A 16,424-nucleotide genomic window follows, 5' to 3' on the forward strand; every position below is an offset into this window, starting at 1 on the left:
ACCTGCTTCAACAAGCCGGCCATGCTGCACACCACACATGCAAGGAAATTCTCCAGTTCAACTAGTTCACATGACCTGAGGAAAAAATCCTTCCTTGCTCCCAAGCAAAGAAATGAGTACCAACAATACAGAAAATGTTGAAGCACAACCTGTCCTGAGAAATGCAAGGTCCTTGGTTCTCAAGAATAATTTCTGCCAGCATCTTATTTCAAATTACAAAAAATTCTGACACAGCAGCAAGAGAACAGTGTACAATTTGGGCAGGTTCCTACTGTGGAAAGAAACCTTACTTACAACAGGCCATGGCATTTCCATATCCCCTCTCTCTGCCAGATATATCAAGCACAAGACTGTGAGATTGTGATGCCCTCACTTTGCAGGGCTCAGTTCCCATGCAGGAACTGCATAGGTCACTTCCGTGTCCTGCACTTCCATAACAACTGGAGAACAACAGGCCTGGTGATTTCATTATCTGCTGACACACTGGCTGTGCTTCCTTCTTAAACCCTATGCCACTACTCAGAACCTGCTGTTTGCCAGGGTTTTCTGCACCTTTTCCAGTCTATGCCCCCATCACTTTGTGACCCGCTCCCAAGTCCTACTTGCTCCTGCCTCTAGTTTGACATTTTGGCTATAGACGTTGGCTCAGTTCAGACAATTATCTCCATTTGATAAACCATCACTTATCTCAGAATAGGAAACTTCTGGCATCTGGGCTGACAGGCTGACCTATCAGCCTATGGGCTAGTGGGAAGAACAGTCTTCACTGTTATTGCTGATCAGAGATAACCCAGCAATGTTAACTTGGACACCATTCACCATTCAAATCGAGTGGAAGGGGCTCCTCTGGGACAGGGCAGTTACTCTGTGCACCCTGGTTGTGGAGGCATTTCCTGTTCTGTTTCCTCTGCAGTGGGGGAAGGTACAGAACAGTCAAAGCTAGTCCCCAGCCAAAGGTTCTCCATATGATGCTTCTGCTGGGACAGCCTTGCTCACTCCGTGTCCTCCCCAGTCCCAGGTGTTATGAGGCAGGCAAAGCCATTTCTCATCTTCTTCTTAGCTGAAGAAAGTCCAGCAGGAACTTGTGCTGGGGACCAGATGATGTCAGCAGGTCTGTCCCCACCCACTGGAATTCAGAGTGTGGCTCTGCCCACATATAACATCATAGAGACCTGGAGGTGGAAGGAATCATCCGTCTTCCCCATCCCAATCAAGTTCCTGGCCCTTAGTGGATCAAGGACTAGCATTGTGCTTGTGCACACCATCTTCTCTTGCAATAGTTCCATAGTTTCTTAGAACACAATTTCTTGTTCTGCCTGAACCAAAGAACACCTGTAATTTAAGCCGAAACAACAAACCAGGATCAAACTATGGGAAATGGTGGTTTAATTTGTTCAGGAAATATTGACTTAATGCATAGAAGGGAAGGGAAGGAGAAAGCTGGGAAGAGGAAGTATACAGGCACAAATACAACACATTCTCAGTCTGATAAACCATGATTTATCAGACCAAGTCTGTTATGGGATGTGGAAAGGGGACCCAGTACATGAGTGGGAAGGGAATCTTCTATAGCAGAGGTAGCTGGACTACAATGCCCCTCATTCCTCCACATTGTTTATGCTGGCTATGGCCAATGGCAAATGTAGTCCAACAAGACCTGGGAGGCCACAAGTTCTATAACCACAGCTTGTTGCAGTGAACCTGGTTTAGAGAGAAAGCAAGCAAGCCAGTCCTTTAGAAAGGTGGTTTGAGACAATTGGTTTTCTTTGGTGCTATAACTACCCTACAAAGATTGTTCTAGAATTTTTCACCTCCGTTTCCTTGGAAACCTTCCTATGGTTTCAAACCTAAATTTTTAATGGATCACTTATAGCCATTAGTTTTTATATCTCAGTCTAAATCATTCTCCCCTCTCTAGCATATTTATAGTGTGCAATTATATGTACTCAGTCTCCTTTTTGCTAGGTTAAACAGGCCAAGCATTTCCAACCTGTTTCCATTTCTGTGTTCAATCTAATTACTACATGTTTATTCAAGAAGAGTGAAATTGAAATTACAAATGACATAACTAAAACTGTATTGTATATTCCATGTGAAGCCCAAGTTTGTACCCCTTAAACTGGCATTAAATATTCCCTGCCAGGTACCAGTTTTCTATGTTTCACGTTGCACATATAAGCTCTGTGGTTGACAGACGGAGATAGCAACATACATTCAGTTGATGTTCCGAATGACTTTTTCTGTTGAGATCAAAGACCTGTTTTCTGACATAATTTCCTGTGGCTAATATTCGATTTGATTTGATTCCCACCATTTCTTGACCTCAACTTCCTCTCTGCCCTTCCATTTTTCCTTGTGCATTTGGCATCATCTCTCCTTGTCTGTGAAGCAGTAGTGTCATGCTGTGTAATCCTTTTCTTCCAAGTATACCTAAAGATTTGATTTATTTGTTAAATTTCATTTGCTAATGTTTGGGCTCAGCTTTTCTGAGATTAGCTGCACTGCTACTGGTACTTACAAGTGCTAAGCAAGGGTGCCTGCTTTGGAAGAGAGCAGTCCTGACCTTCTAAGGAATGGTTATCATTAGTGGAACTGCAAAGTGCACAGAGGTCCAGTTCCAAAGTTAGGGTAAGCCAGGGTTCTGAAAAACCCAGAACCTAGGATTAAAAATGACCTGGTGCATGCATCCAGATTAATTCTGGTACAGGCAGGAGCAGCTAAACCCAATTGCTATTCTTCCCTATAAATTGATTTTGAACTGAGGAGTCTGGATTGTCTCTCTCCAAACAAACCAGCATTATAAGTTAACAATATCCCATAGCTTATCACTCTGGATTACTTGGGACAGTCCATTATTTGTTAGCTGCTCATGCAGGCAGGAGAGAGTAATGGATAGCGTAAATAAGCATGCTTGCTTGCTCCTGCTAAACCAGGATTCACTTGAACCTTTGCTTATCTTAACAGCTGAATTAGGTTAATAAGAAAGATGACTAGCTGAGCCACTACCAGCACCTTGATTAATATTTTTGTAACAGTCAGTTCTTTTTCTTGTTGCAGAGACTTCTGTAACTTTTGGTAAATTTTGGGAAATATCCTGAAAAAGCTATTAAATGGAAAATGGTGATCTTAGGAGAACTGTCACACAGAAAGCAGATGTGGGAAGCAGTCTTGCACTGAGTTAGACTTATAGTCCATTTAATTCAGTACTATCACTTTGACTTTCATCAGTTCTTCAAAGTCTAAGGCAGACGGTCTTTCCAGCCTTTCCAGATAACATTTGTCTGGCTTAGTTTCAACTTCTGAGAACACTTTACAGGAAAACAAGAGAACTCAGGATTATACTCTTTAATAAGCTAGATATCAAACTGCTAACTTTTAGCTTGCATTTACATAAATACGTTGCAAGAGAAGATTGATTTTTGTCCCCAAACAACTTCTTTCCACTCCATAAAATAAATGAAACACAATAGGTGTGATTTAGCCTTTCAAATTGCAAGTCAGGGAAAGTATCTGTAGATATTTTCATGTTTCCATCTGAACACGTTCATCTATTTTCTTCCTCGAAAATGATTGCTCAGGAACTCTGTTGTAAATAAATAAATAAATTTTAATCAACTGGCTTATTCATAACCTTTAACTTATACCAACTAATAACATCTTAACATCTTGATCCTTTCCTGCCTACCTTAAGTATTCCAACTGGATGCCCTCCAGATGTGTTGAGATGCAATTCTAATCATGCTCACTGCTGTTCTGGCTGGGCATGATAGGAATTCTGGAGGGCAGCTGGGAGAGGAAGGCTGGTACAATGGTTAGAGTGCTGGATTTGGAAGTTCAAATTTACTCTCAGCCATGTTTCTCTTACTGTTCTCTTTGTTCAAAGCATTATCCCTCAGCCTTACTTAACCTACAGGGTATTTGTGGCAAATATGAGCCGCCCCGAGGCTTCGGTGAATGGGGCGGCATAGAAGTCTCCTAAATAAATAAATAAATAAATATGTGGAAAATGCCAAGTAGAATGTTCTGACCTCTTTGAAAAGAGAGCAGACTACAAATAGGACAAACAAATAATCACTCATATAAAACTCTCACACATCTTGTTCAAAAAAGGTATTTCTTATGAGACAGATCTGTGAATTAAAAGCACATTATTAAATTGTAGCTCTTCATATACATAACTAATGTAGAAAGGAATTGAACCCCTACAGGAGTTTCTAACACCATCCTTCTGTAAAGAAAAGCTATGTAAAAACAGGATACATTCAAAAACAAACCAATTCAAACACTGGTCACATAGCATTTTTTCCTAACAAACCGGTACCTTTTCCCAACATAATTTCTGCAGACTTCATTGGCCGATAACCTACTTATTTTGCTTATAAAGTTGCTGAGCTATTAGCTATTTTTAATGAACTTAACAAACAGAAAAACCCACAGCTAGTTGAGCCATGACAAACTTGAAATGTGAACAGCGAATAATTTCATGCAGTTCTTCCTCAGAGACCCATTCTGTGGCCATGCAGGCAAAAGGCACACTGTGTGTCCATGCAGTGGGCATTGTGTGGAAATGCTTTGGGCTGCCTAGCAGTACAAAATATATGCTGGAAGTATAACACGTCAGCCCGTGAATGAGTGAAGAACAGTCCCCAGTACATGACAGGGTATTTGTGGTTCTTTTCTCTCAGGCACGCACACAGATACACACAGTGTGCCTCAATGGAACGGCTCTCAGCTCTGGCTGGAAAGCACAAGGCAACAGAACGGCACTGCTGAAGTTTGCTCTTCCAAATCAGCTCCGTTTTACTGCAACTTATTCACTTTCACATCTGCACTTCCCAACAGTTTCTCTCCAGTCCCCTCCCCTGAGTGAAGCCAGCATGCGGAAGAAGCTTCATTCGAAGTGATCACCCCAAAGTTATAACAAGCACAAGAACGTAATTATAAACTCGGAAGAGCGGACTCTTCCAAGTGAGCCGGCCATGCTACTTTGTTCGGCAAGCTTGGCTTGGCTTAAAACACAGAAAACCGAGCATGCAGAGCGACATCTTCCAATCTCATTGTCCCCGAAACAGATCAGGCTTCGCCTGCTTAAAAGTAAAGAAATACGCAAAGGAAGAGCCAAGTATGACTTCGGAGGCTAGATCCCGTAATTACATACCCCTCCCTTCTCCACACTTTCTTCCCGATACAGTTTAATGAGCAATGAGACATTTCTTTGGCTGGGCACTACTGTACCTCTGTGTGGCAAGAGTCCGTACTACCGTTGACAGCAGCTGCCCGTCCTTGGCCGAAACTTGCATGACATACTGCGGCTGTCCATTCACAAGGCTGCTACAGTCCTCCACAGTCTTTACCACGGGAGCCGCCGAGCTGGTGCAGTCTGGTAAGACTTCGGGCAGGTGACTGCAGCGGCTGGTTGTCATGGTAACAGACAGCAATTACTCTGCTAATGGCTTCCACATTCATACAGGATTTCCATCTAGGAAAAAAGATTAGAAAACAATTTATTGAAGAGAAGGAGGCTAAGAGTGAATGCCGGAGATGGATGGATAGATAGATATGACAAACCACCAGCATCCTAGTCATTAAAATTCAGCAGAACTCGAATGCCACCATTTCTTTTACAAATTTGTAACACAAAGGGAAAAGAAAGGATTGTTAATAGCCATGCAGCAAGCACCTCAATGTATCACACTGTCTTATTGATTTACTTTGAAAATGAGAGATTTCCTTTCTTTAAAAAAAAAAAAAAAAAACTCTTGCTTTGGTGGGGATCAGGCAGCCTAAAAAATTATGTGGGTTTAAGAAATGGTATCTCAATGAAGTGCATGTGTACATACAGCTTTTTAAAAAGCCTTCTTTCTTATGTTCCTTTTTTCTGCAGACTTTAATACCTTGGTGATAAATAGAAAGATCAAGACCTTTTGTCTCTCCCTTCCCACCACACTTCATACTTGTCACACCGTGCAAAAGACATTCAGTTTGCAATCACTTCCACTTCGCATCAGCCTTCTCCCATAAACCCCCAAAAGTTATGCCTTTCATGATAAAGAAGACAATAAACTTGAAATCCCTCTGAGAAAATAATCCATTATTGCTAAGTGCATGACATCATCAAGCACAGAGCACAACATCAAAACCAGCGTTTAATGACAGAGAGGTTTTTCAACACTGCCCTGTAATAATAACCTGTATAATGGAAATAATATTTGCTCCAAGGTGAGGTTGAAGGGGGGTGGAAGGGCATTTGCTTTACGCCATGTTCCTGATCCGTATTTCAAAGAATAAGGGAAATGTGTTACCCTGGAAAGCAGCTCCAGAAGTAAGCAAAAGCAGACCGGTTTAGAAATAATTTGGGCCCCTGTTTACATATGAACATAGACAACAGAAATATATGGCACCAGAAACTGTGGGTGAAATTTACCAGGAAACACACATCCTACTCTCCTCAACTGAAACCATTTAGCAAAAACTCACAGCAATTCCAGCCCTTAGAGAAACCAAGTGTAATGAGAGAATAATATAAAAAGAAGAAAGAAAACCATTTCTGGGCTGGTCTTAGCCAACAATTTTAACCTATCTGGTTTTTAAAAGTTTGTTACACAATTCTGCCATGGAGGGCAGTCCATAATAGAACAATACCCTAAGTCCTGACTTGGATAGTAGAATATCTCCAATTTAAAATAGGAGAAGAAAGTCAAGACTGACTACGATGTAACCTTTCCAGGGCTTTAATAAAGAAGAAAGTTGGTGGGGAAAAAGTTGGTTATTTGATGTGCTTTGATGAAAGAAAGTGCATGCCTGAGGCCATCATTTAATGCACAGAGGCTGACCAGACTGGCAGATAAATCTTACTTCGCTGGCAAGGGGGCAGTGCCCTGAACTAGACCAGAGGGAAGCAAAGCTGACTTGGGGGACACAGGGTGGCTGCATGGCTCATCCTTCAACTGCTCAGCACCTGCCCCTCTGCACCTGCCGTCTAAGGCAGCTGCCTCATTTTGCCTAATGATAGGGCCAGCCATGTATTCATGCCAGCAATCCATTTCAGAGATTTTCCTACTCAGAACCCCACCTGCTGCCTTCCATCAGTGATTGCTGAGTCGAGAAAGGATGGCTTACTCCACTGTGAAACATGGTTACTGCTTCCAGTGTACTGCTGAAAAGGAATTCTGGTTCCTCTGGGCCCTTCTTTTCATCATCATCATCATCATCATCATCAACATCATTGCAATGTCTGACTAAGAACAGAACCATATAGTATGGGAGACATGTGGCCACTGCACACAATAATAAAAATACTGGAGATTTTTTTTGCATTTTCTTCTCAAAAGTAACAAAGACAGTCACCTTGTGCTTAACTTAGAGTCATTTATTTCAGAGCTGTCCATCAACTGGTACAACCCCATCACTGCCCTGGTCATACATGCAATATGGACCTCCATGGTGATGCTGATTGTGTGCTTTATGGATGAGAATGAATGCTTGAGAATACAGTAGCCGCCGTGGAGGCGATTGTTTTAACTACCATGTGGGGAACATATGCCCTAGGGAGCATGCGTGATACCCATGCACTACTTTACAGTAGGTCCATATGCTCCAAGACGAAAAAGAAAGGGAACAGCCTTGTGATCCTATTTACAGTGCAAATGGAGCAAGTGACTAATTCCAATACCATTACCACACAACGGGATGCAGACGAATGCAGACTTAGGAGAATAGGAGCCACTGGATCTCAAAAGAGTGCAGATAGGGACATGGATTATGAGCTACATTTTAGTTTTGAAATACATGCTGAGACTGTTCAACGAGAGCATGCAGCAGCACAGTAGCTGCCTCATTAAACTTAAATAGCCTAGACAGTGCTGTGCTTACAGACCCATGCTACAAAATTATACATTTCCTTGCTCACTGCTTCACTGACCTCATTATGTACAGCAGCAAGATTATCATTCTGCAGAAAGTGACCATCCATGCCTTCACCAAGGCATCCATCAGTCAGCTGAGGAGTTTAAGAGTGTTTCCTTAACCATCAGCTGATGTGGTTAAGAGCAAAATATTAAAATGCACCAAACCTTCCGCTGTAGTGGCTACTAATCAAACAAACATATTAAATAAATAAATAAAAAGAGGTCACACCAGTACATGAGCAGCTGGACATAGTACGTTCACACACACACTCACACTGAAACATCCAGCTTGAACACATCTTTTTTTTTTTAAGAAGCAACTAGTCATTAATTTTCATTGATACAATATTTCTCTTATTCAAGCCACTTTAGAGTCTGATCATTATTATTCTCATAAGTAACAGAGCTGGAGTAGAAGGTTGAGGAGAACAGCCGAGTCAAGGCTGTCGAACACGTTCGTGGCTGATATGTCATTTGAAAAATGTGAAATTCCAGCTCCCCAACTTCTAATTATACTGATTTCCGAAAAAAGAAGCAAGATCTGTCAACCAAATGAGCAATACAAAATGAACTCCAGTTCTTTCAAAACATGCATTTAAAGATAAAAACTTCACCACCAGCAAAAAAACCTCCCCCTCATAATGCAATGCACCTAATTCCAACAGTTGTTAGTTTTCAATATTCTCCGTAAACACAATACAGCATAAAATACACTTCTGAAAATGGGGTAAGCAATAAGCAGCACATATTGAACTGAGATAAATATCAAGAATGATTGCTTTGAGGAGGCAATGTCAGTGCACAGAAGGATGGAAATAAATCTGGCTACCTAACAAAACCCCACCACACAGAAATGAATGTACAGTATTCTTTTAGTTGCTTTCCATGTGAAAAGCTTATGACCATGAGCAGGTATTGTTCACTTTCAAGGCCATGAAGTCTATGTGAAAAACTGAAAATAACTGCAACAACTCTTTACAGCACAGAGCTTGAAAACAAGAGTAATTCAGAGGATCTAAGTCTTGGACTGGAACCAGAAGCCTTGACCAAACCAGAACACTGTGGCCACAACAGAAACCATTATTTCAGACTATCCCAATGACTTGAGTTACCAAGCAGAATTTGTAACAAACTGCGCATTAAATTCCAATTAGTAGGGTGGCGGGTACTTTTTTAAGCAGATCGCTATGCATCTCGCAAGGTGAAAGTACTTCTTCACACAACACAGTTTATGCAATTTGCTACCACAAGAGGGTCAATAGTTTAGATGGATGAAAACAGAATTGGAGGTGTCAACTGAGGAAAAAGTCTATTGCTATTTCCTAGACGGTGGTATGAGAGAATTGTTTCCCTCAGGTTCTGCTTGTGAGCATCGCAGAAAGTATGAGTTTAACTTGACGGAGCTTTGGTCTGATGCAGAACACTCTTAGGTTTAGTGTTCACAAACATTTAGTATCCCAGCTCTGCTGTTCTGTCTAGAGAGTATTGATTGCCAGCTGGGTACAGGGAAAATGGAAAGGAAGCTTCACCTCACTTCATGACAGCTTCAGCTTCATAGATGCCATGTGTCCAGTGAAAGCTGGGACCAGGGCCACAGCTCCGCTGCTTATAGCCATCCTGGTCATAGTTAGTGCAGAAGCTGGAACTTACCTCAGCATAGGATACTATACCATATGTATAGTGTTTAAATCACATTTAATACACACATTGCTAAAATAAGTGCCTGTTAAGGACATGGCTCTTAACAGCTGTAACCTCCTGGCATTTTGGAACTTGAGCAAACATGGGCAGTCCTTAACAAAACAGGTCATGTCAAAAAGGGTTTTGTTTATTGAATTTTCAAACAAGCTCTGCAACATTTTGATAGTTTATTTACAGCTTGTGCCACAGGTAAAAGGGCATAAAATGGAAGATTATTTTATTTATTTTAAAGCATTTATTCCTTGCTTCATCTCCAAGGACATCAGGGAGACTTAAAAGAAAATCAATATTCTATCTGTTAAATACATCCCTCCAATTTTCAGTGTAATATAAAACACAAAAACAGCAGCAAAAGACCATAACATAACAGCTATTAAAATATTTATTTTTTTAAAAAAAGTAGACCAGTTAAAACCACAAACTATAACTATATTTTGAATGCCTTCCTCAAAAGGAAGGTTTTTACCAATTTCCAGGAAGTCACTGATGAGGAGGCAAGATGGGCCTCCCTTGGGAGAAAGCTCCAGGGCCCTAGGTTCAACCACCAAAAGGCCCTTTCCCTAACACCATCTAGATAGATCTTAGGCATTTCTGGGACATACAGAGAGCCCAACAGATAATCTCAATAGGCATATTAGAGAAGGTGGTCCTCCATCTGGTTTGCTGCCCTATACAACTAGGGATAAGTTCCAGATGGCCATCAAATCATCTACACCATTAAACCAATGGTATAGAAATGTCATATTACATTTCTATTCTTTCTTAAAATGTAGTATCAAAGATCAGGGGAAGGCAGGTAAGGCAAAGGAAATTCTCCTTTTGTAGAAGGGCATGATTAAAAAAATTATGTTAGTTGCTGCAGAGAATACCTTCATTACAATACAGAGCAATCCCTTAACTTCTCATGGGAGCATCCGTGGAGCCACACAAATATTTCCCTTTTGCATTTCTATTGATGATTTAAATGACAGGTACAAAAAGTGCAGAGAGCCAGACTGCTCCCCACTGAGTACTCATGTGTGGATGCTGAATGATGATAGCATTGCAACCCATACTGCAGGTTGTCTGAGGAGCTCTAAAAATCTTTCAGTTAATGAATTAACACTCCTGTGAGACAGCAAAATAGTAGAGCAATGCTGCATGCAGAAAAATCTTGGTAGTGATTGGTGGAATAATTTAGGGCAGATGTTAAAATGTTAGGAATATTGTCCTTCCAAAGGTTACAAGATCATGCAGTCTTCTGACCTTGCAACTTCCAGGCGTAGAGTTCTGTGACTGAGAATATCATGGCCATTTCCAAGAAATGCCTGGTTTGGCAAACTACCTGGCCTTCAGATAATCACTTCCTCCTCCTGCATCTCAGAAGCGTCAGCTAAGCCATGCTCCCCAATCTCACTGGAATATGTTTTACCTTCTGATTCTAAATCATTGCCTGGAATGCAGCCTTCAGTCCAATGGAATAATTGCCCAAGCCCACCATCCCTCTTACTCCCAAAATCAGCCCCCTATCAATGGATGATTTCTCCTCATTACTCCCAATTAATGTTAAATAGAGTTGGGAACAAGATGTAACCTGTGAACTTCACAACACAAGTGCCACGACTTCAAACAGCTGCAACCATAGTTATGATTGACTTCCAATTCATACAGTAGCTAGTCTAGAGGTAGACCACAGTCATTGGCATCAAAAGCCACTGAGAGGTCCAGAAGAGGTCATTCCTTTGCCTCTCCCCTGGCACAGGCTGTTTCCATGCCAAAACCAGAGCTGAAATCAGACTGAAATGGATATTAGCCCAGGAGAGCAAGAACCAAACATACAGGTGGCAGGCCACGATCTTTGTCTGTACCCTCTTTATCCTCTGTCTAGGAAAATACCTGATAGAGGCTCCAAGTGTTCAAAATAATTCAAACCACTAATGTGAGTTCCAAGAGTATTTACACCAGTACATTGGGTGCTTGCACTAGCTAAGTATTAGATTAGTTTGACCACAAGTTTCTAAAGGGCTTGAATGTTTCATAACAAAAGAAACTGCCGTCTCCCATAAGACCCATTGGCACCAACCCACCCTACACTACACTTCACTTCTGGACAATGAAATATATAGAGAGAATCTTTATGACTGGCCTATAATTATTTAATTCACTTCCCTTGGAAATTTGCCTGAGCATTTTTTGAAAGATCCTCCTTTTAACATTTCCTTTTCCTGAGGTTATATTGGAAAGGAAGAAAGAATGAAAGAGGCAGGCAGGCAGGCAAGCAAGCTGAGATTTTAATCTCTGGGGACTGGTGAATTTATATTATTGTATTTTATTATTTGTTTTTCCCAAGCACTACAATCCTTTTTGAGCCTTCAGGCTAATACACCTAAAACAACTTATTGAATTAAATAATATTAATCTAATAAAATACTTCTATCTTTCCTTATTCTTTCTCATTAATCTACTTCAGGTCAGTATTACCCTAACACATAATTTCATCATCTTGCCTCTGTGTGTATGTGTGAGTGTTTGAAGTTCAAATACAAACAACATTCAAATCCAGAGTTGCTCTCTTTGGCATCATGTCAGCTGTATCCAAAGGTCACCAGTGAGCACTCACGTGGAGATCCTAGTGAGGTTTGGAAATCCTAGGCAGGGAGCCCATTTATAAAAGTTTCCATACCTCGTTGGCTATGCCAAGAGAGTCATATTTCTGTCAACCTCTTTGCAAGAAGTTCAGTAAATGGCCCTATCAATGAAGTGCTCATTTTCCACTACAGAACTACTTGAACAGCTTTTGCTGGGGAACAGGAGATGCGTGACTCTGAAATCAAGAAAAACGGTAGGATTCTGCAAACGCCCATGAGCAAAGCATGGAGATTCTTATTAAGTTATAGTCAAACATATGGAGATGTCAAACTGCAGCCTTGCCAGCCTGCAGATGAATTTCAACAAGGGCTCATTTGCATTTACAACAGAAAGCCAAGTTGGAACCCTCATTGCACTTTTGACTACCATGCATAAATTGAGCTTGTTTCTCCAGCACATCAAGTGCTATCACATTGATGAATTCAATTACCAAACTGGATTTCCCCCCACTCAGTTTCAACAAGGCAAAGTTCTCCTCAGAGCCTCTGCAGAAAATCCTGAGTGGTTTCTGATTCACATGAGACAAAACGTTTTAATACTTTAAAGCTGCGGGAAGCAGAAGTTATACAAATATTGAAGGAGAGCTCTTGTGTGAATTGCCCATGTGTGGTTTTTCAGCACCTTTATTAAGAACAGCACATAATGCAGCTGTAGTGTTCAGACCCTTTCAAGCACTCGGAAACCCACACTAACTTCCCATTTCACATTTTTCCCAAGAGCCTCCTATTAAGTTTCAGAAAATGCAGCTCAAAAATGTGTATCCTGCAGCTTTGAGATTGCAAGACCAAAAGCAGAAAATACAACTAGCTTGTTGCTAAGGAAGGCTTTCCTAATGCTCCTATAGCCCCCTTTCCCCCCTAAAGCAGGGGGATCCCTCAGGCTAGAAGTATTTGTCCTGGGAAAGCAAAAAATCATTCTCTCTCATAGCGGAACAGATGATCAGTGCTGCCAAGACTTTGTAAACAAGCAATATGTATAGTAGATGAAGTTCAAATATATTTAATTATTAAAACATCATTAATTATGGAATTAATCATTATCCATAGTGAGTCATTATACAATTTAATATGAATCTAGGGGCTTACAGCCTATTTATGGCTCTTGTGAAATTGAGATACGACCTTGCATAATTTCATTTTTCTGCACATCACTCCCTGATCATACACAGGAAGGGCCATATTCAAGAGACATATTCATGCAAAGAAAAACAAGAGCCCAGCATGAATTGAATTGCATCACTTTTTTTATAATTTAGTACTGATAACCTGTACAACAAAAACAGTAGTCGTTTTCAATGGTTGTTATGCATATGGATTGTTTTGGAGAAAGGGTGTCCACTCATCCCTACTATTTTTTTTCCTGCAGAACTCTAATACACAAAGTTCATCAACTAGAACAGGAGTAGGCAAAAGAGATCTGGGTCCCTCTATTTCTGACCCTTAGCTATGCTGGGTAAAACTGAAGGGCACTGTGGCCCAAGACATCCGCAGGGCCCCATATGGTCTATTCTGTCCTAGAACTTGTTGTATCTCCCTATGGAATGTGTGTATGGGGGGCGGGGGGACATACATACATAACATCAACAGCTAATATTAGCACATCTTCCCCAAACATGATGATTTGCTACACTCAAATAGATCCAGCAACATCTGTCGGGAGATATTCCAGGCTGCACCCTTTTTAAGACTAGCTTGAATCCTTAGCTTGTAGAAAAAGCAAATGAAGGTGTAAAATGAACCACTCTCATTAATCATGAGAAACATTCCAAGATGCATTTTAAGTAAACCTCATGTGAGTTCAAGGAAGGGTTGATTCAGGTGAAAGGGATACTTGTGGTCATTTCTTAAGGAAATGTTGACCATGTGACACTCGTGACAGACAACTAACTCTATTATCACCACCTTCACAAGTTAATGGAAGTAAAGGGGTAGCAATACTGAGGCTAGTTGCATTTATTTAAAATATTCACTACATTTCCCCACCATCATCACTGGTGTTTTATCCTCATAACCCTATGAATTAGGCTAGGTTAGGGGTGACAGATGGCCACCGAGTAGGAATATGAGCAACAGCCAATCTCATTGGTCCAAGGCCACCATCTGTCACCTTGTCTCCCATGGACAGAGGGCTTAGACTACCACCTCACAACATTGCTGGCATCCCTCGGAAAACTTAAAATTACTGTGCTTTGGTTATTCAACTCTATTTTCTAAGTGGGATGAAAAATGAATTGTGTTATTTTAAAGCAGCTTCCCCCAACTTGGGACCCTCCAGATGTGTAAAATCCCAGATGTGTAAAATCCTGCAAATCCCATTTGTAACCAGCATGTATGTTTGTGGGAAGGCCATTGCAAAGACATATGATCTACAACAAAGAACCTATTAATGTGTAGACCAACACATCTTAACCCAAACAAGCCCTTGGGTTTCCTGTAGACCCAACAGCTGTTTGAAACAACTGTAGAACCTTATTTTAACAACCTGAAACCTTTCATATTCTATGTACTCTTCAACAGTTTTGGAGTCAGATATTCCATGGTATTTTGACTCCCCGTACTTCACAATTAAAAAAAAAAATTAAATCAATTTTCACTGATAGTGAAATGAATAGCAAAGTGAAGCTACCAAATGCTTAATCTAACTGTGGTTCCTCTTCTCAGCATCATCTTAAAACAGGATACAGAAAATTTTTGACTATAGCACAAATTCCATTTTGTGGAGGGAGGGACTTTTGTAATGTTTTTCTACACCAAATAACATACCACCACCACCATCTCAAATCACACATACAACCTCATCACAAAACACTGCAGGGGGATGCTGAACCTCAGATTTTTTTATTTTTCTTTTTTTACCCTAGGGGTTTAATTTTGCTCAAAGTTGCTTGAACTTTTTGCCATAGGCTTAACAATCACACAACACAACCTTGCCATGCTGATTTCTTATATTTAAGGTCCTTTAAAAGCGAGGTGGGGGAAGAAAAGAACCTTATTAGGCTTCTGGGTATAGTGAAGCCCTTCCATTATGAACTCAGTATTTCAACATGCATTTTAAACCTTTGTTTTGTTTTCTTTTGTTTTCATTTTATTTTCCTTTAGGCTTCCTTCAAAGTCCAGTGATGAATTTAAATTAAACTTATGGTGTTTGATGTACAATCTTTTTTTAAAAAATGGTTTAATTGGAGTCATTTTGAAATAGACCATTATTTCTAGCTAGACTTTAAAGGATATGTTGAAATCCAATAACAGATAGATACTATCCAAAAAGATTGTGAGGGTTAATTTCCTCCGCAAAATTGGTATTCAGCTCTACTACTTAATTATTTCAATAAGAAGAGAATGTAGCATTTGTTTGCTTCTTCAACAATGTGTGCCATTTGGTATTTATTGGATTTCACAATAATCTTTTATAATGCATAGTTATGTGGGATTTCATCAATACGAAAAGCAATTCCAATTGGTTTTCTATTGCCTTATGTTTCCCATGCTTTGGTTTCAGAGAGTAAGACATTTTCAGCTCAGTTGCTCTGCAAGTGAATACACTGTGCTTCAGGGGCTTAAAAATCTATACGATAATGTGTGTGTACAGTGCAACTGGAAAACCCCCACATACTCTCAGAATAGAAAATTAATGGCAAGTTTTAGATAAAAGGGCCTGGCAATCTACTGTGACTATCCCTCAATTTACTGCATACTTTTAAAACTTTCAGTGCACACCCATGTGTCACTACACTTCTTGATACGTCTTAATTTCATTTCCAAGACATTTTCTGCAGTGCCAATGACCATTTTTTTGCCTTATAAAACTGAATAATAAAATCCATTTGGTAGTAAAACCATTTCACCTCATGCACAGTTTATTGAAGGATTATATTTCAAAGGGGGACAACAGAAATGGAAAATATAGAGTATAATCACAAAATTTGGTTCTGGAATGGAAAATGCCACTACTTTTAAGCAAGACAGATAGGATGGAGTAGCAAACTTCATGTTAATCAGTGTTTGGCAACTGCATGGCATAATTCCAATTTTATTTTATTGGGTTAAGAAAGCCAGTGCTTAGAAGCTCAGGGTATATTTGCTGAATTCCCTTTCCCTGTCAGCCATTTTTCTATTGCATATTGCTCTCCAAACTCAAGTCCCTCTCCTGTGCAATTCCAAAGGGTGCTTACTCTTGCAAACATGCATA

General features: G+C 40.3%; 1 protein-coding gene across 1 annotated transcript in view; it reads right to left on the bottom strand.

Annotated features, from left to right (window-relative positions):
- The window catches only part of MARCHF3 (membrane associated ring-CH-type finger 3), a 132,036-nt gene that overhangs the window by 37,184 nt on the left and 78,428 nt on the right, over nt 1-16,424 (bottom strand). Inside the window, exon 2 of the mRNA XM_044446293.1 lies at nt 5,236-5,479. Within this exon, the coding sequence (XP_044302228.1) occupies nt 5,236-5,423 (188 nt within the window). The 5' untranslated portion in view covers nt 5,424-5,479. The remainder of the gene's footprint in view (nt 1-5,235; nt 5,480-16,424) is intronic.

Source organism: Varanus komodoensis, unplaced genomic scaffold (genome assembly GCF_004798865.1).
Source record: "Varanus komodoensis strain SLA01 unplaced genomic scaffold, ASM479886v1 scaffold5, whole genome shotgun sequence".
NCBI classification, from domain to species: Eukaryota; Metazoa; Chordata; class Lepidosauria; order Squamata; family Varanidae; genus Varanus; species Varanus komodoensis.